The following is a 27,430-nucleotide window of genomic DNA, read 5'->3' on the forward strand; positions in this document are numbered from 1 at the left end:
CATGCTGTCCTCAATGAATTAAGCAGTACATTAATTTCCCCTCCAGAACGACTCTCCATCATGCTGTTCTCCACTTAGACCCCCCCTCCAAAAAACCTAAGATAAGGGACTCCCATATTTAGTTCACTAAATCATGATCCCCAAACTTCTAGCACAAGAGACATGTTGACTGCAACGATGACAAGGATGTCCAGAAGACAAAAAAAGATTTTTTTTCCTAAGGCTGTGGTGGCTCAATGCAACCATGAAACCACTTGTTTTGTTATTTTTGTTGTTGTCAAATCCCAATTTTGTGCCTTTATATTAAATTAGCATTAATATTATTATTTATGTTAATATTACTATTATTATGATGATTAAAAAAACACATTTTATATTGGAAAATCTAGATACATTTTATTTCAATAATTAGATTTTTTTCATTCTTGCATCTCATTCATCTACCTTTTGGTCTATATTATTCTCTGAAGTTATTATGCCTTTTCACTTCAGTAACGAATATCTCTCTTTACCATACTATTTCCGTTTTAATGTCTATAAGATTCCTTAAGAAACATGTATATTAAGGGCACACAGCAAGGTAGTTTCACAGCTAGAAGTCTTTCAGTGCATAGAAACTAAACATACAGACAGACCCTGAAGAAAAAAATTTCACCTGAACATTGTGAATAAATACTAGGCATTGAGACAACTTAGCAGAGAGAGCACTATAAATCCATGGGGGTATAAGAAAAGCCCTAACCTGAACAAGTGCTACTAATTTGTAACATACAGGGAGAGAAGACATTTTAACTTTTAAAAGTGACCTCTGAAACACACATCTACTAAAAGGAACGTAATTTCTTTTGAACAGAAAGGGTGAAGAGGTGAATGACTTGATACTGCCAGATTTTAAACCATTTCATGAGATGTTTTGAATGTAAACACATGTTCACTTTCCAACCGGTTGGAGACATTCAAAACACTATGGCCCCCCATGTTGCTTGCTTCCACTCCTCTGCTGAAAACTGGCAAAGAGCACATGAGTGCTCCTCACCTGCTTCGTGCAAAGTTAAGTGCATTCAGCATATGCTGCTAAGGAAATGGTTTAAGTTAACCTGATTGATCTTACACAGCACCAATGGTTTACAGAGTGCTTCCACTTTCCCTTCTATATGTTTGTTTAGCTGTATGGCAGCAACTTCTGTTTGATCAGTAATAACAAGCAGCTGAGGACAATAATGTCTTCCACTGCTTCAGACAAATCTAGACGATGACATCAGTTCACATAATAGGTAGTCCATAACAAAGGATTATAGCTTCTCCATCACTCACTGAAATGCAAGACTATTTACTATAAAAACTTTCTAATGATGAAAAATATTGAGATTTACAGATCATGGAACCAAATAAAAAATAATGCAAAAGACCTGTAAAATTTTACTACTCTTAATACTAGATAAAAATTGAGACAAAAGCTAATGCTTCTATTTTGACTCTTTTTGTACAGCCTTGCTTAATTTTTTTATAATTAAAACTACTCATTAGTTTCTGCTATGTAACATTTTCATTAATCTAACATCTGTGTTCGTAAGTCATATAAGAAAGCCATTTTGATTATACTGTTAAAATAAAGGACAATTTAAGTATCATCAGGCAGTAATATCCAGATCCTGGAATTCAAACATCACATAAAGCATCACAAATACCAGAATTTGATCTAGAATTAATTATCGCCACAGACTGAAGGGAGAAAAGAAAGAAGAGAGTCTGTGGTCAAAATAGATGCACTTCCTTAAATGATAAGACTAGGTGTCTCTGCTACATGATCAAAGGTGAGCGTATATTCCCCTTTATTCCAGCTTAACAAACGTTTTATCTAAGGAAAGGAAAATATTTTCATATAAAACCGAACTGATTACTTTGAAAGAAATTCAATGGCAAGACCCGACACACTGAAAAATACTGCAGAGAAATTGCAAGAGGAATGCAATGATTTATGCAATATATTAGTTCTGTCTTTTCCTCTGTATTCATCATCACTTTTGTGATCATTTAGCTTTAATGTTGTATAATAAGCAATAAAATTAACACAACTTGCAGATTTTTCACCTTCACATGTGTCTGTCTCAGTGCTGAATACATAGCCCTTTGGACAAGTGCAGCTGTAACTTCCAGGGGTGTTTCGACAGAGCCCATTATCACACAGCAGCCCATTCACTGAACATTCATCAATGTCTGCAAAAAGATGAGTTAGACATAACAGTAAGTGCAAATGCCATGAGAGCCCTTCACCTCCACAAGTAGCCCCTCTTGCTTTCTATAGTAACAACTGGGTTGCCGGATACGCAGTTTTCTACAACAGTCACTGGAGCAAGTAAAAATGCCAATCCCTAGTTTCAAAAGTCTAATTCAGGTTCTTATTACCAAAAAAATCTGTTCTGAAAAAATTACCAAAAAAATCTGTTCTGAAAAAAGGTTTTCATTAGCAGGCTCTAAAAATAGTTCATGGTTTGTATTAAAGTAATAATTATGTTTTCCTGCAATGACCTTGGGATCTTTGTCAATTGTATGACTATATAATGATGACAATTTCATGAAGGTCTATTTGCTTTGAAACCAGCATTTTAATTTTCTTTTTTAAAATACATAAATAATGGTGCGTTAGATTACTGTTCTAATCCTCTTTTATGGGCAAAAATTGATTTTGTTATCCATGAAGTGAGTATGTGCATTAAAATCTAAATTGTACAGCTCGTGTATGGCAGACATCTCAAGAATTCACATACGTACCTCCCCTCCAGAGGTATATTGTATTAAAAAAACTCCCTATGATTAAGATGAGGATATCAAGTACAGCAAATAGGAAAAACCCCTAAATTAACATCACTTCCTGAACTCCTCTTATATTAACTGCAAATAATGCCAATAAAAAGCAATCGGTCTTCCTCATTGCCCTATTGTTTATTTTTGAAAAGAAAAAAAATAATTGTAAGTTACTTTAATGCCCATCACATGTCACAAATACTTAAGCTTACAGGAGAATACTGACAGGGTAAGCCATGATAAACCTGATGCTTTATCCTGCTTCAGGGTGTCTCCTCTGTTTTGTGTGCTTGATTTCCCAAACTTAACACTGCAATTGAAATCTTACAGTTAAGTTTAACAAAAGAAGAAAAGAAGAATGCAATCTAATTACAATCTAGAGGCTTCCGGTTTCCCAACTACATTAGATTTTGCAAGCTATGCTTATAAATTCCTTTAGGATTCAGACAATAAAGTCTAAATTTCCCCAGAAGATGAATCAGAGATTTAAGTTGGCAGCTGTAAAGAAGCTCTTCTAAACTAACCTGTCCTTTATCTAACCTCATTCGATTTTAATTCAGCAAAGGAAGGTGAATTTGGAATTTGACATTTTCAAGACCAACAGACTTTAATTTTGAGGTTGTTGTCATTTTACCCAAACTAGTAGTGCTACGAACATATTATTTCCTTACAATACCACAGAATAACTTCAGATTTGAACTGTAATCTCTGGTGATATGCACTGTAAAAAACACAGAACGACATAGCTCATGTTCTAAAAACACTTAAAACTGACAAAAGTACTGTCTGCATTCTGTATGATGACCATTTTTACTTCCTGGCTGCTCATAAACTGTATCCTTAATTAAAACATTTCAACCCTTTATTTAAGCATTCATAATTAACTTCTTTTGTGCAAAAATTCTCCTATCTAAAAATAAATGCATTCTCACAGTCAGTATGGTGTATTTTTATTTAAATAATTAAACAGACATATACGTATACTAGCACTTACATAATCCCAAGTGTAACTAGATAAATTAAATCTATTGCCATAAAATCCATTTGGAAAAGGAATATTATGTGAAGTATGTTAAAGAAACACCAACAGTTTTCCGCAGCAGTGCTTTTCTTGCCAAAAAGTCATATTTGGGGCCTTTAGAAAGTAACTAGCTGTAAAATTCCTTAAGTCAAGCAGATGAAAAGAAACACTTTTATTACTTTGTGTGTGCTTTGCATCACTAGGTAGGAATGTTTGGTATTAAAATTGTACCACGGTTATATAGTCCAGGTTTCCCCTACCAAAAATGATGGGGTTTTGTTGACCACAAATACCAGTGATGATAGGTTAGTAAACCTTTAAGTGTAGAGAGCAGTAATTTCCCAAAATAAATACATCAGATAGAAGGACAATACTTAAGACTTTCTAATGGTTTCAGATAGATTTCCATTAGCTTTTTAATACAATCAAACTTCAGTTTTCTGTTTAAAATTAAAGGATGATAACAGGGCTATAAGCGATACTATTGTACAATGTAGCTGTGCTATAACACACTTTTTTTGGATGTAAGAATTCCCAAAAGAAAAAAAAAATACTGAATTTCAGGTATGACCATGAATAAAAAAATTTTTAGACAGAGAGTGAAACGTATAACATAGGTATCTTCTGTTGAGTATTCCTAGACACTTGAAGAAAATGTGTCTAGATAATGCAACAACCATCTGGTATAAACCTAAACCAAACTTCAAGTGACAACTAAATGTTTCTGAAGTGAATCATTCCTGCATACTGGTGACAAATTCTGAAGAATGAAAGAATAGCTGTTACACTTGATCCCAATGTTCAGACTTGATGTGTGAAATCCTGAGAGTGGCTCATTGCCTCCTCCATGAGCTGAAGCTTTCAGAAATTAGAAGACTAAGTGTGCAGCAACCCATTCTGCTGTACTTGTTTAATTTGGGAACATCATGAATTATTGCATACAACGGTGATTGTGCTCCCAGGCCACCAATTATCATTCATTACGATAATGATAGCCATTTGTTACATTTTATTATGCAAAATCATGACCTTCAGCTCCTGACAAATTATCATCCAGCCTTGAACAGGACACATTTTAGGTGGTCTTGACAAATGTTATTAAAATATAACACAAACTGATCCATACTTTTGAGAAAATTAATTCCTAACCTGCAATAACTCCTGCTTACACTTCTCAAACAGTAATACGTCCCCATCAAATAACAGAAAAAAAAACCACCAGTAAGAATATAAGCTATGCAGTGACTGAGAAAAGCATTTTCATTAGAGATTTTTCGCATTTTCATTCTAACTTTAGTAGATGTCTTGCAACCAAAATTCTGTCAATTCACATTAGTATCAATATAGTGATGAATTCTTCAACAATAATAAAAAATTGAGCAACTTACCCACACAATTCCTTCCAGAAGGATCAGGCTCATAGCCGCTGTTACAGTTACAACGATAGCTGCCACGTAAGTTTTCACAAATTCCATTGGAGCAAATATCAGGATCCAATGCACACTCATTAATATCTGTATTAACACAACACCGAAGATAACCAGGTATTGAAAGATATGAAAAACATGATCTTGTGATAGATGTGGACAATATCTGACTCACTGGATGTTGAGGTTGTCATTCAGAGCAAGGGTATAGGAAGGGTGCAGCCAGAAGGCTGAAATAAATTATTATTCCCCTCTATTTGACACTAGTGATGCCAAACCTGGAATACTGTGTCCAGTTTTGGGACACTTCATGAGGTTCACATGGGCCCACTCCTCAAGTTTGTCAAGGTCTCTCTGGATGCTATCTTGCCTCTAGTGAATCAACTGCACAACTCATCTTGGCATCACCTGCAAACTTGCTGAGAGTGCACTCAATGCCACTATGTTTGTCATTGATGAAGACATTAAACAGTATTGGTTCCAGTAGGGACCTTTGAGGGACACCACTTGTTACTGGCTTCCTGTTAGACATTGAGTTGTTGACCATAACTCATTGCACATGACCATCCAGCCAATTTCTTATCAGTCCATCCATCAAACCTATCTATCCCCAACTTAGTGGAGAGAGAAGAATGTTGTGCGGGACTGTATCAAAGGCCTTACAAAAGTCAAGACAGATGATATCAGGAGTTCTTCGCTCATCCACTGGTGCAGTCACTAGACTAGTCAGGCACTATTTGCCCTTGGTGAAGCCATGTTGGCTGTCTCTAATCACTTCTATCTTCCATATTTTGGCATAACTTCCAGGACGATCTGCTCCATGATCTTATCATGCACTGAGGGAGACTGCCTGGTTGGTAATTCCCAGGGTTCTCCTTACCTTTTTTTAAAAATGTGTGTGATATTCCCTTTTCTTCACCCACTGGAGACTTCGCCTGACTGCCATTTTTCAAATATGATGGAGACTGGCTTAGTAACTACATCTGCCATTTCCCTCAGGACCCTGGGATGCATCAGGTTCCTTGCGTGGTCCTGAAACTGATCTTCTGCTATGATGGGAAGGACTTTGCTTCCCAAATCCCTGCCTTGATGTTCAGAGACTTGAGAGATATGGGAAGAGTGATTACCAGTGAAAACTCAGGCAAAAACGTTGTCGAGTACCTCAGCCTTATCCATGTCAGTTGTCACTACTTCTCCTGTGATATTTATTGTGTTTGTGTGTCTGTGTACATCTTCTTGTAATCTTCTTTTTCTGACCAATGTATCTGTAGAAGTTTGTCATATTCTTCACGTTCTTTGCCAAACTCAGCTCCAACTGTGCCCTAGCTTTCCTGGTCCTATCCCTACACATATGGGCAGCATCCCTGTATTCTTCCCAGGATACCTGTCCCTGATTCCACTGCCTGTGCCTTTCCTTCTTACACTTCCGTTTGACCAGGAGGTCCTTACTCAGCCATGCTGGTCTCCTGCCTTCCTTGCCCGATTTCTTACATGTGGGAATCGAGAGCTCTTGTGATCTAAGGAAAATGTCCTTAAAGAGCTGCCAGCTCTGTTCTGCTCCTTTATCCCTGGGGGCGGTTTCCCAGGGGGGTCCATCCACTAATTCCTTAAACAACTGAAAGTTTGCTCGCCTAAAATTCAGAATCCTGGCTTTACTCTTCACCTGGCCCGTATCCCTCAACATCACGAATTCCACCAGGGCATGATCACTGCAGCCCAGGCTGCCATTATGCTTAGTTCATCTGTGTCGGTAAACAACAGCTCCAGTGACGCTTCTCCTCTGCTAACTTCCCCTGTCACCTGGATTAAGAGCAGTTCTCTGATTTTAATAGAAGGTTACAGAGAAGATGGAGCCAGACTCTTCTTTAAGGTACACAATGAGAGGGTAAAGAGACAGAAGTTACAACAGAGGAAAATTTAACTGAACGCCAGGAAAACAGCTCTTCCCCATGAGAGTGGCTAACCACTAGAGTAAGCTGCTGAGAAAGGCTATGGGAACTCCATCCTTGGAGATTTTCCAAAATCCACTGGGCAAGGCCTTGAGAAATCTGATTCAACTTCGAAGTTACCTCTGCTTTGAGCAGAACGTTAGGTTGGATGACCTCCAGATATCCTTTCTAACCTAAATCAATAGGGAACTATGTGTTTGTAAGAATACCTTGATGCAAAATATCTAGCCCGTGCACTCAGTGCCTGTGGTTTAAGGATCTAGGTAAGAAGTTATAAATTATTAGGTGACACAAATACTTTTTCTAATACAGGACTAATGCATAGGTAAATACCACAGCATACTCAGTCTTGCAGAAATTATAGCACTTGTTGGAAATTTAGAATTTTTCTCAGATCAACAGAATAGGATGATGAATGAGACATACTCCCTGAATTTACAGTCCCATATAGAATTTCTGCTGTAGTTGGAAAATTCCAAAATATTTATATGAACTATAAGAACAGGAACAGGCTAGTTTTAGTATTTTTTGCCTCTGAGGAAAAGAGGACTTTTCAATATTAAGTTATTTCTTCCCATACGGTAAGCCCATTACTTTAAATAGTTCGCTTTCCAAACTCTGGAAAGAACAGTAGGGGTGCTGGCCTAACTATGACTTCATAAAAGGCTTGTTTTTTACTTGTACTGCTCAACTTTTTATAAAGGACATTTCCTCTTTAATCATAGTGCAGTTTAGATCATTATTTACATATACTCAGATACGCATTTGCAAAAATCATGCTATCCCTGGATTAAACTCAAAGCTATAAGACGTGAAAAATTCATAAGAAAATATGAATTAGCATAATATTTCAGCTCTATGTTTTCTTTTGAGTAAATGGTTTTCTGTAGTTTACTAAACTTGTTTGTATCTGGGGGACAAGCCACACAATTTCATAACTCTATTTCTCCTTACCAAATTAATCATTTCCGAAGGTCCAGCCCTTCTTGTTACTTTTCATATTGAACCAGACTGCAAAATCTCTGTCCTCACCTATGTCCAGATTTCACTCACATCAAAACATGAAGGTTTTGCGCTTGTTAATCACAAACTGAATGAGAGCAGTAAGGATGTGGTGATGGACTGCAGTCTAATTAACAAGCTGTGTATCAACTAAAAGTCAAATAGAATCCCATCCCTATGACAAGAGTTTCACTGATAAAGTCTATTCCCACTCACTCTTGACAATGAGAATGCATGAAGAACACAACAGAATTTTCATTAGGGATTGAATGTGGTATTAGTATTCCTCTCCTTCAGGAAATGGAATTGGCAAACAAAGTCCCTTGGTATAAGCAGCAGTAGGAGTAGCAGCAAGAAAATTGACTGCAAGGTCACTGCAGAAGATATACAGAAAATACTAGGGTTTTCTTCAGAAACCTAAACAAAGAGGGATTTTAGTTAAGACATGAACACTGAGAGATCATAGTTTTTATCACGCAATTTGGTTATGACCACAACTGGTTTTATGTTTTTAGTGAGAAATTGTATTTTCCATGTATCAAAAAGAACATATAACCTCCCTACCAGACTACATGCAAATTCTCATGGTAGGATGCTGTTTGTACAACAATATTATGGTACACTGCCATTATTTCCCCATGAGATTTAGAGATCCTTCAAATGGACCTTATATAATTCACTGAAAAGGTAGAGAATTTACAAACTCTATGGATTTCAAATTACTTGTAAGTTTGGCAACATGTTAAGCAATGAGCTCATAGGGAAGAAAAAACGTATGCATATACACTTACAGTACTGAACAGAAACAGAATTTCTTTATTACAGTACTATTTTTAAAAGTTATGTGGGCTGTTACTAAGTATAATGATCAGAGGGTCTCATTCTGTTTCTGCTGAACTGAATAGGAGCTTTAATGCTGACAAGGATAAAAGCTATATAAGTTAAATGCCTGGAAATATTAAATGTACACTATCTGCTTTAATTTGGCTGCAACTTTATTAACTCATCAGGGAACTATCTAGCAATAAATCATAATACTGTGTTTCACCATTCCTTCTTCAACCCACCCTACTTATTTGGCAGCTGCAGTATGCGTTGCCCCTACTTCAGGCCTGGCTCAGCTATTATTTTTAAAATCCCGCTCTCTGTGGTGCTAAAAAAAGGAGCTAGAGCTTTACAGTTCCCAGTACCAAATGCAACTGCTTGCTTTCAGGACTTTCTTTAGGACAATCTTTTTTAGTAAGCTCCCTTCCAACTCTAACTCACCAGAGAAATGATGCCTCCACAGAAACAGTCCATGCAATGAACACTGGATCTGGAATGAAAAACTGCTCTACTACTATCCCAGCTGACTGAAAATCAACTGCAAATGCAATTGGCTCCTGTCACTCCCCAAATGAGGGAGAACTGTCTTATGCCCATTCTAAGAAAAATAAATTATGTGTCAAACCTTTAAAATGGATGACTTTTTGTCAGGGTCAGGCAAAATCCAATGTTGTAGAGAATGAATTCTGGCCTTTTCTTTAGACAACATTTAATTATTGTACTTTGATAATGAAAATACTAACATCAGCATATTAATATTGAGGCAAAAACCTCCACTCTGGGATATAATATATAATATAATTCTGAGTATATATTAACCTTGAGTCATATACATTAAAGAAAATGTGCAACATACCTCGTCCATCCACAGTAATACCTATTCCACTGCTACACAGGCCATGGAATTCAGCTATGCAATTGAAGCAAGAGATGTTGGGGAAAAAAGAAAATGTTATTTCCAGTGTTTCACCTTCTTTAATCCTAAACCAAATCCACATGATCTTTTTTCAAAATAATTCTTCTACAATGTAACTAATAAAATGCCAATGCTCACATGAAATAGCTATTTATTGACACTATAGCTAAATCCGTCAAGTAGCATTCCACCCTGAACTTTCACATATAGACAAAACTGAAATTTCACACCAAGAATTATACACTCAAGTGATTTCATCAACGTCTTGACAGTACTGTCTCCTTCAGTTACTGCTTTCAACCACAATGCCAGTTTTACTTCATTTCTTCTGATTAGTTTTCTGTTATCTCAGAAAATGACACTGAATGGAAATACTGTCCAAGATACATCACCTCAGTTCTACAGTCAAGAGATTTTTTTTAATCGATCCCCAGGTTTATTTGGAGAATTGATTCTTATAAAATGAAATACAGATTTCTAAAATTAATATGGGCTGCTCTTTTAAACTGGACTGATTTGACTAGGAAATTTACAGATTCATCAGGGAACTCCACTTATTCTCTTTAAAGTATTATTGCTTATAGCCAACACTTAATTCTGGGACCCAGCTTCATCCATAGCATGCTCATGTCTTGAATTTTGTCAGTTTGGCCAGCTTTGGAACTAGATTCACCTCAAACATTACAAGGCATAGAAACACAAATATGCAACATAAAATATGAGAAAGTTCTTCTTTAAAGGAGAAACCATTTCCACAATCAATGTACAATTCCATTAAGTGTCCTATTTGCTTCTCTTTAAGGCATGAAATTAATGAACAATCTGATCTGAGTGAGATTTTTTTACGTCTGTATGTTCAGTATAGTATTCAAAGAAACAAGAAATTTTACCTGAATTTTTAGTAGGGCAGGGGTGACATGGCTCTCCAAAACCATAGTCAGGATTGGCACAGCAACATTCAGACTTTGTCACAGCACCAGGGAAAGGACGGACACATGCTCCTTTTTTGATGCCTCCATAGCATGTGCTACGCATATGAGTATCTGAGAAAGGGCAAGAAAAGAAATAAATTATTTCCTTAGGCTGAGAGTATGCATACTATCTCAATGAGAGGTAAAAAAAAACAACTTACACATTTTGTTCAACAAAATGGTTACATTGGCTACATTTGCATTGTTCTGCTACAATAATCCTGATGGCATCAAGGCCAATTCTCAAAATGGTTAGCTCTCAGAGCTCTCTCCAGAGCCCTTTAAAACCACCTGAACCAGCATATTGTGAGCAAATTTAAAAGCATTCTATAGGACACAGCAAAGATGACCCACACACCAGAGCTTTGTAATTCCGTCAACACATATCTCCATAAGAAACACAGAATGACTTGAATGAGCATGTGGTGACTAGTTCTTCCCTTTGAGAAGTGCTACGACCGTAACCTGGACATGCAGATCTCTTATTTACTTCCAAAATGGTTCCTCGTGTAGGATAACTCACCAGCAGCCCAGGGCTGGTAATATGGGAAGCTACCTATTTCCTATTTCCAAGAGGAGCAGAGCTGCCTACTGTATTTACAAATTCTGAACAGAAATGCAATTCCACCACATTGTTCAGACCAGCATTTACGTGACATGGCTATCTTAATAGGTTTACACATAAACTGGCACCAGTGCTGGATTAGGGTCAGGATATCAAGGAGGTCTCAATACCTAACTAGCAACAGCAATTTAGCAATTCTTACACACGACTAGATAGTGGGAAAAGCAGCACTACTGCCTTGAGTATAAGAAATTTCTGGAGGTTTGTGATTGAAAAGCCACTATGGAAACTTCAGTGCTATCCCTGGGGAGAGGGCTGGAAATGATTGCCAGGACAAACCACCACTTATTACACAAAGGAAACAGGAAGGTCTCCAACATTGAAAATCATGCCATAAAAGACAGCAGAATTACACAGGACAGCCACAGAGCTGTAGGACTCACCACATGCATACTGCCAATCTTGCAGCTGATTTAGTATGGGCCAAGTCAAGGACTGACTTGACCCATAAGACGTAGTAAGATGCATATTCCGAGACACATCTTTGCAGGTATAACCGTCTGCTATACTTACCCGAGAACTATGAGAATGTCTCTTAGACTGCTTTTTATGTGTTTTGGGTTTGTTTTGGTTTTTGTTGGTTTGGTTTTTTGGTCATTCCAGGGTTTTGCATATTTGCTTATAGGATAATACTGGAGGTATTCAAACAAGCATGTGAGTAGACAGTCCACCTAAATGTGTGGGTGAGAACTGCAGCATACAGATGGATTAAACAGCCTTTAGTTTTGACTCCTATACTTCTACAGGCACTTGTTGGAGCTACAGAAATACTCTTTGTTTCAGTCATCTTTATGGACCAGGCCAGAACATGGCTTTAATTTATGCTCCTTGTTAATCTCCCAGTAAAACTACCATACATTGTGGCCTGGACATGAGCCTGGGTGCTCTCAGAAACTGAGTAGGATCTGAGGGAATCCAGACAGTTACCTACTCAAAAGATGACCCCAAAACAACCAAGAAAAGTTGCATGAAAAATCCTACAGTGGATGTTGAAAATCCTGTGCCAATCTAAATAAGAACTGGCAATTCCTTCTGTGTTCTGCCTGCTCTTTGAGTGTTGTAAGCTGGCTCCTATAAAACAGGATTGCCTGTACATAAATGTTTTCCCTTGCTTTTGGTATCTCATGGAACAGATAGTTCTAGAGCACAGTTAAATACGGCCCAGATTTCAGGGCTTATTCCTTGCCAAGAGTCTAGGTGAAGCCAGTACAATTTGCTTACACTTGACAGAAGGAAAAGGTTATTATGCTTGACAACAATCAAGAATTTTTTGCACAAGAAATGTCTGTTCATGTACTCCGCAAAATAATTACTTGCATCACATCCTTTCCCTCCACCTCTAACAAATCCAGATGCCACTCTGCCATGCTCTGCCATGAATAAAGAGGCTTCGATCATTGTCCTCTCACAGAGGCGAAGGCTTCCCCCTAGTTATATGTCTGGGAGCGAATGGAGAAGCAATTCAAAGGAAGGAAATGGCATCAAGGGAAACTGCAGAGGAAAAAAAATTGGAAAGTGTGAAAGAAATACTCTGTAGGAAGGTCTTCAAAGATGTGAAGTGTGGGAAGCAGCTGGAGGAAGCTACAGATGTACTGAGCAGCTGCTGTGCATAAGAAGAGAGGAAGTGCTTTTCCATATAAACCAAAGTTTCTATAGAAGAAGCACAGGGAATCTGGGGAGGATTGCCTAACTAGTTCTAGGAAAACAGTCTTATCCACACAGTCAGTGATTCACAAAGCCTGTGCAAGGTGAAGAACCAAAACAGCAATCATATGACAGGAAGAATGTCCTCCCTGAGCTGTGCAAGGGTGAGAAAGACAGGCACTGTTTTGTCTATGACTTAGCTGCTGTAGGCACCTCACCAAGTTCAGGTTCCCCATGTCATGACAGTTCTGAGCATGCACCTTACTGGTGAACCTGTGCTGCTGCCCATGTATAGTTTGATCAGCCTTTGGCTACTAATTTCAGAACACTGGAGAACTTTGTGCCCTGGCTCAGAGTTTAGCATTGGTGCTGCTGTAACAGTGTACCTGGTTATGGGAAACCCCACTGTTTCTCAGAAAATAGCATTTCTAGAGTCTTAAATTTTGTGATATATCACTTCTGCAAATGTTATCACCTTGTGGTCAAGGTGAGGTGGGCCAGAGGTTGACCTATTCTCAGTGAAAGTCACTGCACCCATCCAGGTGCCTTAGAAGGTCAAATAATGCAATGGTTATGACAGGCACTTTGAGGTACGGTTCTGCGAAATAACCAATGTAAAATAAAACTTAGTTATTTTGTCCTGTGTGGCTATAGTTTTGGGTAGAGATGTGAACTGCAGACTGAATTATAATTAAAAGTGTCTCAGCAGAGAACAAACAACATTGTGCAAAGCTATAGCCATAGCTCTGTACAAGTTCTGAGGTGATACACAAACACACAACACCCAGAGCCAGCTGAGGTATCTAAGCACGGAGCTGCAGTTAGAAGTATAGCCAAACCTGAAATGCATGCAAATACTAGTTTGGTTCTGAGCACTTATCTAACTGTTCCTTTTCCAAGCATTTGTTATCCCTTGCTGTATTTTTTGTCCAAACTTGTATAACATTTTGTGATTGACTCTGCCATACTTATTAATACTAAATAAAAAAGCAATTTATTCTATGAATAGTCCCACCAGAATCAATAGTACTATTCAGAAGTAAAATACAACTCAAAGTAGAAGTGAGACAATTAGACTGTAAGCTCTTCAATTTTATATTTTTGCTAATTGCCTAGCACATTTGTGAGAATACTGTTTAAAGGAATCCCCATGTAACTTATTAATTCTGTGACTACAAATACTCTTCTAGCAGCCAGAATGTCTGAAAAGTATTATTTAGCTCATGTAATATATGAAACAGAATAACCAGACAGAGAGTTCCTGTAGTTAACACAGCATGTGTATGTATATATAAGCGCGCACACACACACACACACACATATATAAAATTCTGAACAGCAGATTGGCTCAGAAATTCTATTCTAAAGGTCATGTATGAGGATATCTTTGTTATGCAATACTTGAAATTTCCTGTGATACTTTATGCCTCGAATAACTATATCATCCTTTTAAAATTAATTTTCCAAATAAATAAAGATTTTGCCTTGCGATTTTTGTCATATTAAGGATATTTCCTGTTGAAAACATAAGCATTTATGGTAAACCTTAAAGCTCTGTGACATGTGGAGCTGAACATTTTCAAATAAAAAATAGCATTTACAGCTGATGGCCAACTTGTGAAGCCTTTAGCTGCTAGAACTGTGGTAGCACTAGGTAAATGAAAGCACAGAAAACTGAGCATTGCATTGATTCTTTGCAGCTGTATCACTGACAGGGGTAAAGATGAGGCCAACTTGGACCACAAAAAAGGTACTGAACAGCTTGTACTCAAATCTGGTTTTGCTGCTGTGCCACTAAGCAGTGAAATTCCTATATTAAAAACAGTATAGCAAGTCTTTTCTCATTGTTTTATCTTTCCATTGCTTTTCTCCAAACGTTTAATAAATCAGAAGAAAACAACTTGGCTACTACATAGGAGAGAACAAACCTTGCTTTTCTTGGTTCGGTCTTTAGTACAGTTTTGCTTACTAAAAAATCTCATTTATTTAAAACAACAAATATTTGGGTTCCAACTGAGAGACTGAGAAGGTGTTTTGGCTTTTTACTAGCCTGTTTTTTAAGGCATTCTGAGTTTTTATGATGCATTTTTTAAACTGAAGTGGTAACTGAAAGGCCCAACTTGCGCAGGCCCTCAACAGTAATGCTTGCACTAGATTTTATTTTAAAGAATTATGAACTTCTGCAAAATTTAAAATGTTATTTTAAATGAATGGATAATAGCAACACAAGGATGTAGTATCTCACATCCCTTTGGCGTGAGATAACCTCCAAATGTTGTATGAATTCTGTCTTTCCTTTATTTGGACACACGCAGCTAAGACATAGACAGGTAAGACACATATGCATCCATCAGCAAAAACGGTCATAGCACTGACTAATATACAGGGCTATTGAAGAGCCAAGCCAATGGTTTCCTCTCTGCCTTTACTGCTTCATGAACCTGTCAAACATCATGATTTAACTAGCTGGCCTGATCTAATACCAGATCCAACGGCAGCCCAGTAACCAGCGGCAACTAACACACCAGACCACGTACCAAAAGTGAAGCTAATATGTTGTGATGCTGCCAGCAGTGCCTGTTTCACTCAAGGAGACCCCATTCCAGGCACACATGCCTGCTGAAGCTTAATGCCATGCCATGCCTACCCACCAACTGAGCCTTGGGTCACCAATATCCCTGATGATAGATACACTCACAAGCTAGAGAAGAAACTTAGGGGATACAGAACTGATGTTATGATATGCAGAAGAAGGGAAAGATGGTATCTCTATCCACAGATAACCTGTGGATTAAATTGGTTTAAGGCATTTTGCAGTACCGCAGTCCCCAGTGCATGTAGTCCCATCACTCCCAGAAATTTTTGTAAAATGTGTATTCCTCTCCACCCTCTTCATCAGCACTCAGGAGAAAACAAGGAATCGAATACCTCTTGCCCGCTACCTTTTTATTTTATTCTTCACCAGGTTGCAAATGCTCCACTTTTCTCCAGTGAGCTCCCTGAAGCTATGCTAGAGCTCCTGGTGGAGTTGGGCGAAGACTCTTAACTGTCAACAAGTAACATTTAAGGGGTTAAGAGGCTGCAGTTCAGATTATATGACAAATGATTATTCATCAGCAGACTAAAAAAGGTATGCCTCAAAACCAAAAAGAGATGCCAGGAAGAGTAAATACTGTAAGCTTAGTTTATAGGAATAACAGGTAAACAAGAGGTGGTGCCACTCCGATTCCACAGAGGAATTTAAACTTGTTTTTTAACGCTAGGTTAATGAGATAGCATAAAGCAAGATTTCCTAATAACTCTTAATAATGATGTTTGAGTTCACAGAAACAAGTCTATCTAGTTTTCACTATTTCTTCTGCTAGAGATTTTTCTTTTTTAACGCTATGGTGTACAGGGAGAATAAAATGTTTTCAGATTAGAGAAAGAAATGAAAAGGGGGGTATAAAAATATCAGTGTTGCAACCAAGATATGTACCTACTTTAGTGATTTGGAGTGGATGATGCACAACTGAATATAAATATGAATATATATGTACATGTGTGTATATATATACAGACATGCATATACATGAACACAAACACACAGCAGAACAGAAGACAAATATTCCAGATTTATCCTAGAACAGATCCTCTGTGGTTTGTTGTCAGCATCCCTAGAAGGATGTCATCTAATGTATTTCTTTAATTTGACAACCTGATAACTACATCTGCTTTTAGATGAAAAAAAAAAATCTCACTTACCTACACACACACGACCATCAACTCCAACAGCCAAGCCAGGTGGACACTCACACCGAAAGGATCCTTCAGTATTTATGCAATGACCATTCATGCAAATTCCTGATGTCTGACATTCATCAATATCTATCAGGAGGCAACACAATTCAACAACCTAGTCACCGTTTTTAAGCAGATTACAATTAATATTTTAGGAACATTACCAAATGAATTTATGATAGCAGATGAATCATCAACATATCCTTGTTTTGTTTCTAGTAAAAATTTCATCTTGGAATTACACTAAATAATAAAAATTCCATCAACAAAACAAACCAACAGAAAGTCTGTAGGATCACAGGCACTTCAGACTCTACATTAATCAAAATTAATGATAAATTTTACCTTTTGTCCAGCCCATTATACTATAACTTTGCTTTAAAGTCTGGTTAAGGAAGCATAGAATATCCATAAGATGGTAACTTTTAATTTCAAAGAACTTTTCAGTGGTCATCAATTTCTGTCTAAGTCAACAGCCCAGCTGCATGTACATTATGAAAACAACTATTAATAGAAATGGTTCAACTTCAAACCAGGAAACTAACAATTCAGATGATTTTGCACTTACTAGAAATGACTCAAGCCCAAATCACGGAATCACGGAATCTTCAGAGTTGGAAGGGACCTCTAGAGATCATCTAGTCCAACTCCCCTGCTAGAGCAGGATTGCCTAAAGCACATCCCTCAGGGCTGCATCCAGGCGGGTCTTGAAAATCTCCAGAGAAGGGGACTCCACAACCTCCCTGGGCAGCCTGTTCCAGTGCTCTGTCACCCTCACCGTAAAGAAGTTTTTCCATGTATTTGAACGGAACGTCCTATGTTCTAGTTTGTGCCCATTGCCCCTTGTCCTGTCACTGGGAACCATTGAAAAGAGCCTGGCTCCGTCCTCCTTAAACCCACCCTTTAGATACTTGTAAACATTAATCAGGTCCCCCCTCAACCTTCCCTTCTCCAGGCTAAAGAGTCCCAGCTCTTTCAGCCTTTCCTCATAAGGAAGGTGCTCCAGTCCCATAATCATCTTGGTTGCCCTTCGCTGGACTCGCTCCAGTAGTTCCCTGTCCCTCTTGAACTGGGGAGACCAAAACTGGACACAATACTCCAGTTGTGGCCTCACCAGTGCAGAGTAGAGGGGGAGAATGACCTCCCTCGATCTACTGGCCACAGTCTTCCCTATGCAGCCCAGGATGCCATTGGCCTTCTTGGCGACAAGGGCACACTGCTGGCTCATGGATAATTTCCTGTCTACTAGGACCCCCAGGTCCTTCTCCTCAGAGCTGCTTCCCAGCATGTCCGCCCCTAACATATACTGGTGTTTGGCATTCTTCCTTCCCAGGTGCAGGACCTTACGCTTGCTTTTGTTGAACCTCATTAGGTTCTTCTCTGCCCAGCTCTCCAGCCTGTCCAGGTCACGCTGGATGGCAGCACGGCCCTCTGGAGTGTCAGCCACCCCTCCCAGCTTGGTATCATCAGCAAACTTGCTGAGGATACACTCTGTCCCCTCATCTAGGTCATTAATGAATATATTGAACAAAATTGGACCAAGTATTGACCCCTGAGGGACACCACTGGTTACAGGCCTCCAACTGGACTCTGTGCCAGAGTCTACTTCTACTGGCAGCCACAAGTATCTTGCATTAGTTTACTTAAACCAAAGCTAAATCAGAGTCTATTTTTAAAATGTTTAATATAAGTTTTCAATGACTTCACTTAAAAACATTTGTAACGCTATGTGGTAAATACAATGTCTTAAGTATTATGCACTCTAAATTGTCAGAATAATGAAGTGGAAAACACGCTTGTTTGTGTTCATCAATGTAAAATCTTTAAAAACTTTTAAACTTCCCATATTGCTGATCACTTTACCACTTCATGAAGGGCCTTCATATTTTGCTGCATTTACAAAGATCCAAGACTTTTCAAAAGCTGATTTATCGTCTCTTATAGTTTTCACAATACTATTAAATAATTCAGTTATTTCTTTCTGTAAGTGAAAGACCTATTTCTATTCCAGGCAGCTTAAAAAATCTACTGTAATGGTAAGGTATTAGTATGATATTAAATCCATGTGATGAGATTGCCATTCTTACATGAATGAATGGATGAGAAAAGCCATTTTCAATCAAGATTGTCTTACTGCGTTACCCCTCAGTTCTACATACCAGTACAGTAACGTCCATTTGGAGCCAGAACAAATCCTGGTTTGCAGATGCATTTAAAACTTCCATCTTCATTTATGCACATCCCATTTAAACACATGTTTGTAGTGGTACACTCATCGTGGTCTGCAAAATATTGGAAAGAAAACTGCTTATAGTTCTTCACCTTACAGAAGACAACACAGTAAAAATAAATGATCAGGACTGATGTGACATATTCCTTCACTTGAAGATTAAATTCTACTTATAACTTTGATGAAGTATCTATCTGAAGAGTTTTCACACTGTGGACAAAGGAGCCATTTTTTTTCCCATTGTGATCAGTTACTTTGTGTGTTTCAGCAGACTATGTATAGAAGAACAGGGTGCCTCTGTCTTTCTTACATGAAAGGATGAAAAGCTTCAGTCATCTGCCAGAATTAAATTTATCTAGGAAGTTTTTTTTTTTACACAGTATAGTCAAAATTAAAAACAGTTATTTCTTCAGCAGTGCTGATATATGGAGCACTTGCTAAGAAGCTTTAGGGAAAAACGTTATTCCTGGCACTGAGTTACCTGGGACTCTTGAGGAGACATGTGGTTTCAAAAACAAAAATTACCTCAAGTTTTCTTTGAAATCATGCAATTCTGTACAATAACTATTTGAATGCAGGGGCTGTAAGTTCAACTCAGGTCATACTTCATTTCAAAAAAAGGTAATCCTTAATGATCCTTAACTGTAATATGAAGTACAGTTTCTAGAATCACCATGATAATGCCCGTCCCTTTATTTAGAAGAGTTCTTACCCACACAATTTTTTCCATCCGTAGTCAGTTCAAACCCAGCATTGCAAATACACTGGAAACTTCCATCAGTGTTTACACACCGGCCATTTTTACAAAGAACACCATTCTGGATGCACTCATCTATATCTAAGGCAAAAAAAACCCAAAACAAAACAACAACATAATCAGACAACTACTCTAAGACAAAAACGTGTATAGTCACAACTATTGCTTTGAAAAATATTGGCATGTTATTTAAATATTACTTGAAAAAATTTTCCAAAGATGTTTAAAAATTTATTCTCATTGCATCAGTGATAGGAAAAATATTATTTTACAGACTTGTAAAATAAATGATACAATGCTATATCTTGTGATGCTCAGCAATTACTTTATGAATACTTTTAAAAACCCTACTCACAGTTTCATCTGTGTAAATACACAAATATACACCTGTTGTGCTAATAGTCTATTTCCTGATTTTTTTGTGAAACTCCTGGCTGGGGAATTCCCTATCCAAGTGACAGATATTCCAGAATAATGGATAAACATTAAAAGGCAACAACAGAACGAATGGAATTGTAGCCCAGAACTGGAGCTCGAATTAATATAACAACTGTTGGAATTTACTGAAATTGCATTGCTAACTATTTTTTGAACTCCAATGGTATCTGACATAAGGGGTCAGAACATCTGCAATGTCAGCAGACGTGAAACAAATTTTCTTACCTATGCAAGCTTGCTTGGTAGGAGTTCTCTGGAAACCTGTGTGGCACTTGCAGTAATAGGAACCAGGTGTGTTGACACAATCTCCATTAGAGCATGGGTTTGATGTGCATTCATCAACATCTGTTGGCAGCATAGAGGAGCATTAGTGACTTCACAACGTATACAACTTTTTTTTTCAAGTCTAGAAGTTTCTAAGTGGAAAAGACAGTAACCAACAGTCAAATGCTAATTAATAAAACTTGTCCTGCGTGCAAAATCATTACTTTCCTAAGAACACAGAGCTGTTCTTAGTCCTCTGTCTTAGGCAGACATTTTTAAGAAGTGAAATCCTACTACATCATTTATATGCATCTTGAAAGACAAAAGAAAAAATACGTGTGAGAATTTTGAGACATGGGATCTGATGGTTGCCTAGTGAAAGTGAACAACACTTTATTCAACATAGTTTCATTTAAGTGAATGACCATTTGTTCTTCTTTGGAATAAAAACAATGCAAATCAAAATTGGCATTTTAAAATTAGAGCAAATCATAGCATCCAAAACCCCTCCATTACGCTACAAGTTTATTGTAGAAATGTGAGGAGGGGCCACGCACCAGCGGGAGGGATTCTTAATGAGACCACAGTCTGTGCACCACATCTCAATAATTTATGCCCCATTGCACCATCAACCCCAGTCTTTGCATTGGAGTAATGCCAGACTCAATCGAGCCCTTTTCTATAATGTACCTTACTCTCCTTTCCAAAGGTTTTTAGTAAACCAAACACACTTTAATCACCTTAAATATTAGGTAACTGATTAGAAATAAATTTGACACAGTGCTCTGAGAACTTTAACTCCTTTCAAGAACCCTTCCCAAATTTCATCCACAGTGGTTATCCATGAGTCAGCTGTGTCTTTGGCCCGAGATAGCTATTCCCAGCTCTAAAATAACATTGATCGTTCCCTCCCCACTATGCTCCTCTAAACCCTGCCAGGATCCTTGCCCTCTGTGATCGAGGGAGCAAAGTGAGGCCATCCCTCTGGTCTGGCAGGTAGGACCGATGGCTCAGTCTCACCTGCAGCTACCAGAGGATGACCTGAGCAACTCCTCTCTGCTACAGCTAAATTCACAGGTTACAAACTGAATGGATTCCTTGATGAAATCCCCCTTTCTTAATCAATCACCTCCAGCTATGCCCTCCATTTCACTTATAGGTCTGAAATTACTCATCTCTTCATTTAAGTAGGCTTTAACACCACAAAGCCAATGCTGATTTGTGGTATCTGCCTGTAAGATGCTATAGGAACCTGGAGCTAAGTAAAGCCACTACTGATCAGTTCTTAGTAATGACAATTTTCCCATGCATTTTGCAGTGTACGCTACCAGAAATATTAGCCATTATCCCTTGTCATATTGCAACAGGCCCTGCTAAAAATTTCGTCCCCATCTTTCCTGTAGGCCCCCTTCAGGTACTGGAAGGCAGCTATAAGGTGTCCCCTGAGCCTCCTCTTCTCCAGGCTGAACAACCCCAACTCTCTAAGCTGTCAATATACATATCAAAGAGATCTGAATTTACCCAAATCACTGATTCAACGAGCTGGTTTACAGCATTCTTCGTGCCTAGATGTAATCAGATCGCTTTGGGTAAACAGTTACATGAATGAAGGCAAAGTAAATGAAAGAATTAAATACCTCCTTTCACGCATAGCTCATTCACATTTGCATAGCAGCTGATAGCACCACTCCATTAAAACCACAAGAATGAAGATAAAGAAAAGAGACATTCCGAACGTTAAATACAATGAAAAAAACAGTGACTGTGTCTTTACACTGGAGTAGACTTCTATGTAATTATAGTAGTTTCCTGCTCTCATGCTTCTCTAGGGTACCTGGCTGTTGGGATACTCTTTCTCATGAGTGCTAGATTGTGTATTTTTAACTCCGTGCTCAGCTGATATGGGATGTCAAGGAGGATCACACATAATTCCTTCAGAACAAAGTCCTCGGCTACCAAGAAAACTCAAACTCTAAACCACATTTTCACAATAATATTTTGTCAAATATCTTAATTCAAATGACTTTACTGCATATTTATCTTGCTTTAGTATAGGGGAGGACAGGGGGAACTTATAAATACTAGATATGGCACTCATCTATTTTATTTAGTTTTCCTACAGCTAATGACATTTATGACTTTCTTTATTATAGGTTTCAACTTGCTTCATCTGTTGAAGAAAGCATGCTCATTCTAGAAATGTATCCTGCTGTAAATTAATTTATAAATTGTACAGCAGGAATGCAGTGTTCCTCTGTGAAACAGCTCACTTAAGCTTAGAAAATCCTTCCAAAGCCATGTGCATCAGATGATTTCCATATAAAATATGCATCTTAAGATGCTCTTATTTTTATAAGCTCTTGATAAAAGAGGGAAATGGCAAATATATGTTAATATAAAGGAGTAGTTGGCTTTGAGTTTGCATTGCAACCATGCATATTCCAGAAGTATAAACAGGAAACATCTGAGACAGAGATATTTAACCTACGTTTTCTGTCTCCCAGCACAACCCTCTTCAGTGTCAAATATTTCTCTTTCACCACTTGCATCACACTTATCTTCACTTTTCAGTGTTTCATCTCTAACACTTGTCAGAATTTCACTAGACACAGTATGGAACTTCCAAAACCCCCTTAAGACCTACTGTGATGAGTCTGAAGATACATTACAAAATTTAAAATATGCAGATTTGTATCTCAAAACAACTAAAATTCAACACAGCACAGCTACAGGCTTGCTGCCACTTTCAAAGTCTCTACAATTTTATCCAGAGTTTTTATAAACATAAAGAAATAAAGAAAAGTAATAATAATATCTATTTGGGGAAGGGGACTGACCATTCAGTGTCAGATCACTAAGGAGACGTATGGTCCTTGACCCATCAGGCATGTTCCATCATGAGAGAAGCATAATACAAGTTTAGGTCAGAGTGCAGTATGTAACACCATTATTTTTTTATTTGGCAGGATAATTTTGAAATAAGACTTTATACATAAATATCTAATGATTTCCAGGTTCTTTATTTATTGCTTGGGGAGTAGGCAGCCAGAGAGATAGAGCGGTATGGAAGCAGTGTTCATTTATACACCATTAACCTTACCCCACACGGTGAAATGTAACTGTTCCCAACGCCCCAGGACTTTTTTTTCAGTAATGAGAAGAGTATCCAAGTTAGATTAAAGCAAAGCTTTAATTTCATTTAATATGTATCAGTACACACAGAAATTCCATGTAGTTAAGTTCCTGCCTACATAGCAACTACCATTCACAAACCACACACAATTCAGTGTGGCACTTAAGATACTATGGTTTCTTCTTTATACTACTACTAGAAAATAGCAGTGAAACAAAGCTGTATTGTCTAAGATAAATATTCATAAAGTACACTCTCTTATAAAAAGTCTTCGGAATACAAGCAGCTACTCAAAAGGCAAACAACTGAAGAGTCAAAATAATGACTGATTTGTTTCATACAGAAAAATATAGGCAAAATGACACTTAAATTTGCTGGAAGCCATTGTTGGTTGTTTTTTTCCTTTCTTCCAATCTAGAACACTACTGTATCTGGCACAGCACTTTCCACTTCTGTGAAACCAGCTGAAATTTTTGTTTTGATCCTATTGCATCCAAAATTGCCTCAATTTTCAGACCACCATTTCATGCTGGGGTGTGCATTACAAAGTCAAGACTAAGTTCCCTATCTGAGTACTCCTTTTTCCTGGGCATCTAACTCTGTGTTCGAGAATTAAACAGGTCTACAATATTTTTTTTCCGTGCACTTCTCGGTCTAGTCCGACAGTTTTCAGGCACTTAAACCTCAAACTGAAAATCAGATAAAACTTCACTATTAGCGCAAGCCTGGAGTGGAAGGTAAATGGCAAGGCTGGTGGTCTAGAGGGTGACCCCACAGAAGAGGACACAATGCCAGCCAGCTGTTTAGAAGAATCAATTTCAGCACCCAGACATTTAAATCTGATGGGCCTTTTAAACCACAGATGGTTGACCTACTTTATTTTTTCATGCACTATTTCTTCAATGAGAATTGAAAAATATAAAGTTTAAATTAAATCTGTGTAACTTTACTTGCTGCAACCTAACTATAAAGGGGCAGAAAGATAGAGCAAACGAAGCATTTCACGAGAGGCTTAACTACAAAGTTTAATCCTGTTCTGGACTAATCCAAAAAGCCACTCTCAGATTAATACAGGAATACCTGGTCATTTAGGCTGGGAAGCCAAAAAGGAGCCAAAGGCACCATTTCTTTTGTGCCAGTAGTTGAAACTGGTGTTCAGTAACAGCAGAAGTCTAAACGGTGACCCAAACTCAGGTGCGGCTTTTGGTTTATCTACTTACCTAAAATTTTCTAGTATTATTAATATCTAGTATTTAATCTGGAGTTACATCTTATTTAGGAGTTAACCTTACCACCTGCAACCAGATTTGCTTTGGTTTCTTTTCCACTATTCATTTTTTCCTAGTCTTTTAACTTACGTATGACAAATTATCAATATATGCATTTGATTAATAATCAAATGATTGTAATAGTATCAAACCATGCTAATTTTTACCTCTGCATTTCCATTTATTTTCCATGCTTTGCAAATTAAAAAAGGGCTTTGTGAGTTTAACAGCATTCAAATCTCATATACCATGGTGAACTGCTACTTAATCACATGCCACCTTTATTCAGCCTGCTGATTTGAAGCACAAAGTAGCTCAGTCGAATCTGTCTTACCTTAACAGGAAATTATTTTAGGGACAGGTGACACCATGACTTTCCATGGTATGCAGGCTCATTTTTTACAGCTATGTGCTCTTTCAGTATATTTCTTCATGTAGAATAATTCTTTATAAGCATAAGCAAGCATTTATCATAATCATGCTCCACCACAATGTTATTTATCACTGCTTTTTAGTGATTTGAACACAGGATGGTTGCCTCAAAAAGTAAAGTTTAGAAAGGCCTTTGTTGCTAGCTTTGTAACAATCATTATTATTAGTCATCTATATTTCTTCACTTGAACTTAGAAAGCAAACATAAAAAAAAAAATCATAAATAGATTGTGTATTATCAAATAGATAACAAATATCTGTGTGCTTCAGATATTTTCAACTTGCTCCTCTAATACAAGCTGTGAACTAGATTTCATCACGAAACAGTAGTTCAATATGCCAGCTCTCAGAAGATGCCCAGCACATTTCAAGACAGTTCCTCAAGAGTCAAGGTCCATCATAGTTAAAAATATTACTGATTTCAGCAATGTAAAATTTAGCACTGGGAACAATAGTGCCAGGGCTCTTTCCATGTACTGTAAAGAAAGAATATCCATGGAAGACAGATGTATAGTAAAACTCCCACTCCCACTTTACAATGCACTTTTATCTCCCGGGGCCGAAGGACACAGCAAGATACTAAGTGTCTTGAATTTCCTAGCCAGAGATCAGAGGTACAGAAAACTTTCACCCAAACAAAAACAGCTGAAAAAGTTGGGCTTGCTATATCATAGTGGACAACTTGGAAGAAGAACCTAACAGTCTTCAAATACACAAAAATGCAAAGAGGAAGGTACTGAACTGCTTTCCTTCTATACTGGGCATAGGACAAGAAACAATTGAGCTGAGATTTTTTGCAAAATAGTGTTCAAATTAGATTAGACGTTCTGAAAACTTTCTGGAAGTTCAACTACTGGAGCACTACAACTTCCTGGGGAAGTGGTGGAATCTCCATCAATTGACATTTCTAAAGAAGCGGCTGTACAAACCATGGTCAGAAATGATCTAAGTATAACCGACCTCTCTGGTGCAAGAGAAGGCCTAGCTAAGGGGACTCACAAACTTAGAGGTGCAGCATATCAAGCTGATTTAAGAAAGGAAAACAGAGAGCTTAAACATGATAAGAAACAGGGACATAAAAGGAAAAGCACTACTCAACAGTTGTCGCATTTCACTTTTCCAGAAGGCAGGGTGCCAAGCCTGGCAGGTCCTGGTACTCAGTTTGCAATTCAGTGGGAGGCGGAAGAATTTGCAACTCAGAGATGCAGTGTTCCCAGCTCAGCTTCTGGTTGATACCCCATCTGCTGCATGTATGTCAGAATCTGCCTGTACTATTCTCACTTGCATACTGTAAACTGCATAGTCTTCAATTAGATTTTTTTAGGGATTCATGTAGCTGCAATCTTCCGCATTCCTTCGTTTCTGTATTTTCCTCTAATTCACAGGCATGCTAGAAATTTATTCTAAAAGCACAGTGTCAGTGAGAAAAGCCTAACGCTAACAAGCTCTTGTACAGTATTTCCATTCACAGATCTGAAATCTCTTTATAAAAAATTAGTAAGCAAATGTTCAATCAGAAATATAACCAGACCTTTCTATTTAGGATCGATCCTATATACATACTAAGCCGTATCCTGCATACAGGATTCTTCTCCACACAACTACCCCAGAACCCACAAACTCTTTATTTCCCTCAAATACCTGATGAACCTTTGACACTGCAAGAGTGAAGCCCACAGTAACTGAATAAGAGTGCAGAATCCCAAATTCAGCTCTTGTTTTATAAAGTTAGCATTAAATATTTTCATATGAAATGTAAAGATAACCAAAAGTTAATTCATACATTTTTTTTAATGACTTGGTATCTTTCAAACTGTCATTCATCCTTACGAGCAGGTAAAATGTAAGTTCTGCCCTTCATTATCTTGAACATAACTAGACACTAACTGCTGTAGCAAAAATGAAGCTATGTGAGCATAACAGAAGAGAACATAGAACAGAAC

General features: G+C 37.8%; 1 protein-coding gene across 1 annotated transcript in view; it reads right to left on the reverse strand.

The window, feature by feature from the left end:
• Positions 1–27,430, reverse strand: part of FBN2 (fibrillin 2) — a 175,039-nt gene that overhangs the window by 78,490 nt on the left and 69,119 nt on the right. Inside the window, exons 12-19 of the mRNA XM_074570239.1 lie at positions 20,616–20,735; positions 19,908–20,033; positions 19,125–19,247; positions 16,930–17,052; positions 10,836–10,988; positions 9,886–9,939; positions 5,215–5,340; positions 2,092–2,217 (exon numbers count right to left, since the gene is read on the reverse strand). Of these exons, the coding sequence (XP_074426340.1) occupies positions 2,092–2,217; positions 5,215–5,340; positions 9,886–9,939; positions 10,836–10,988; positions 16,930–17,052; positions 19,125–19,247; positions 19,908–20,033; positions 20,616–20,735 (951 nt within the window). The remainder of the gene's footprint in view (positions 1–2,091; positions 2,218–5,214; positions 5,341–9,885; positions 9,940–10,835; positions 10,989–16,929; positions 17,053–19,124; positions 19,248–19,907; positions 20,034–20,615; positions 20,736–27,430) is intronic.

Source organism: Larus michahellis, chromosome Z (genome assembly GCF_964199755.1).
Source record: "Larus michahellis chromosome Z, bLarMic1.1, whole genome shotgun sequence".
NCBI lineage: Eukaryota > Metazoa > Chordata > Aves > Charadriiformes > Laridae > Larus > Larus michahellis.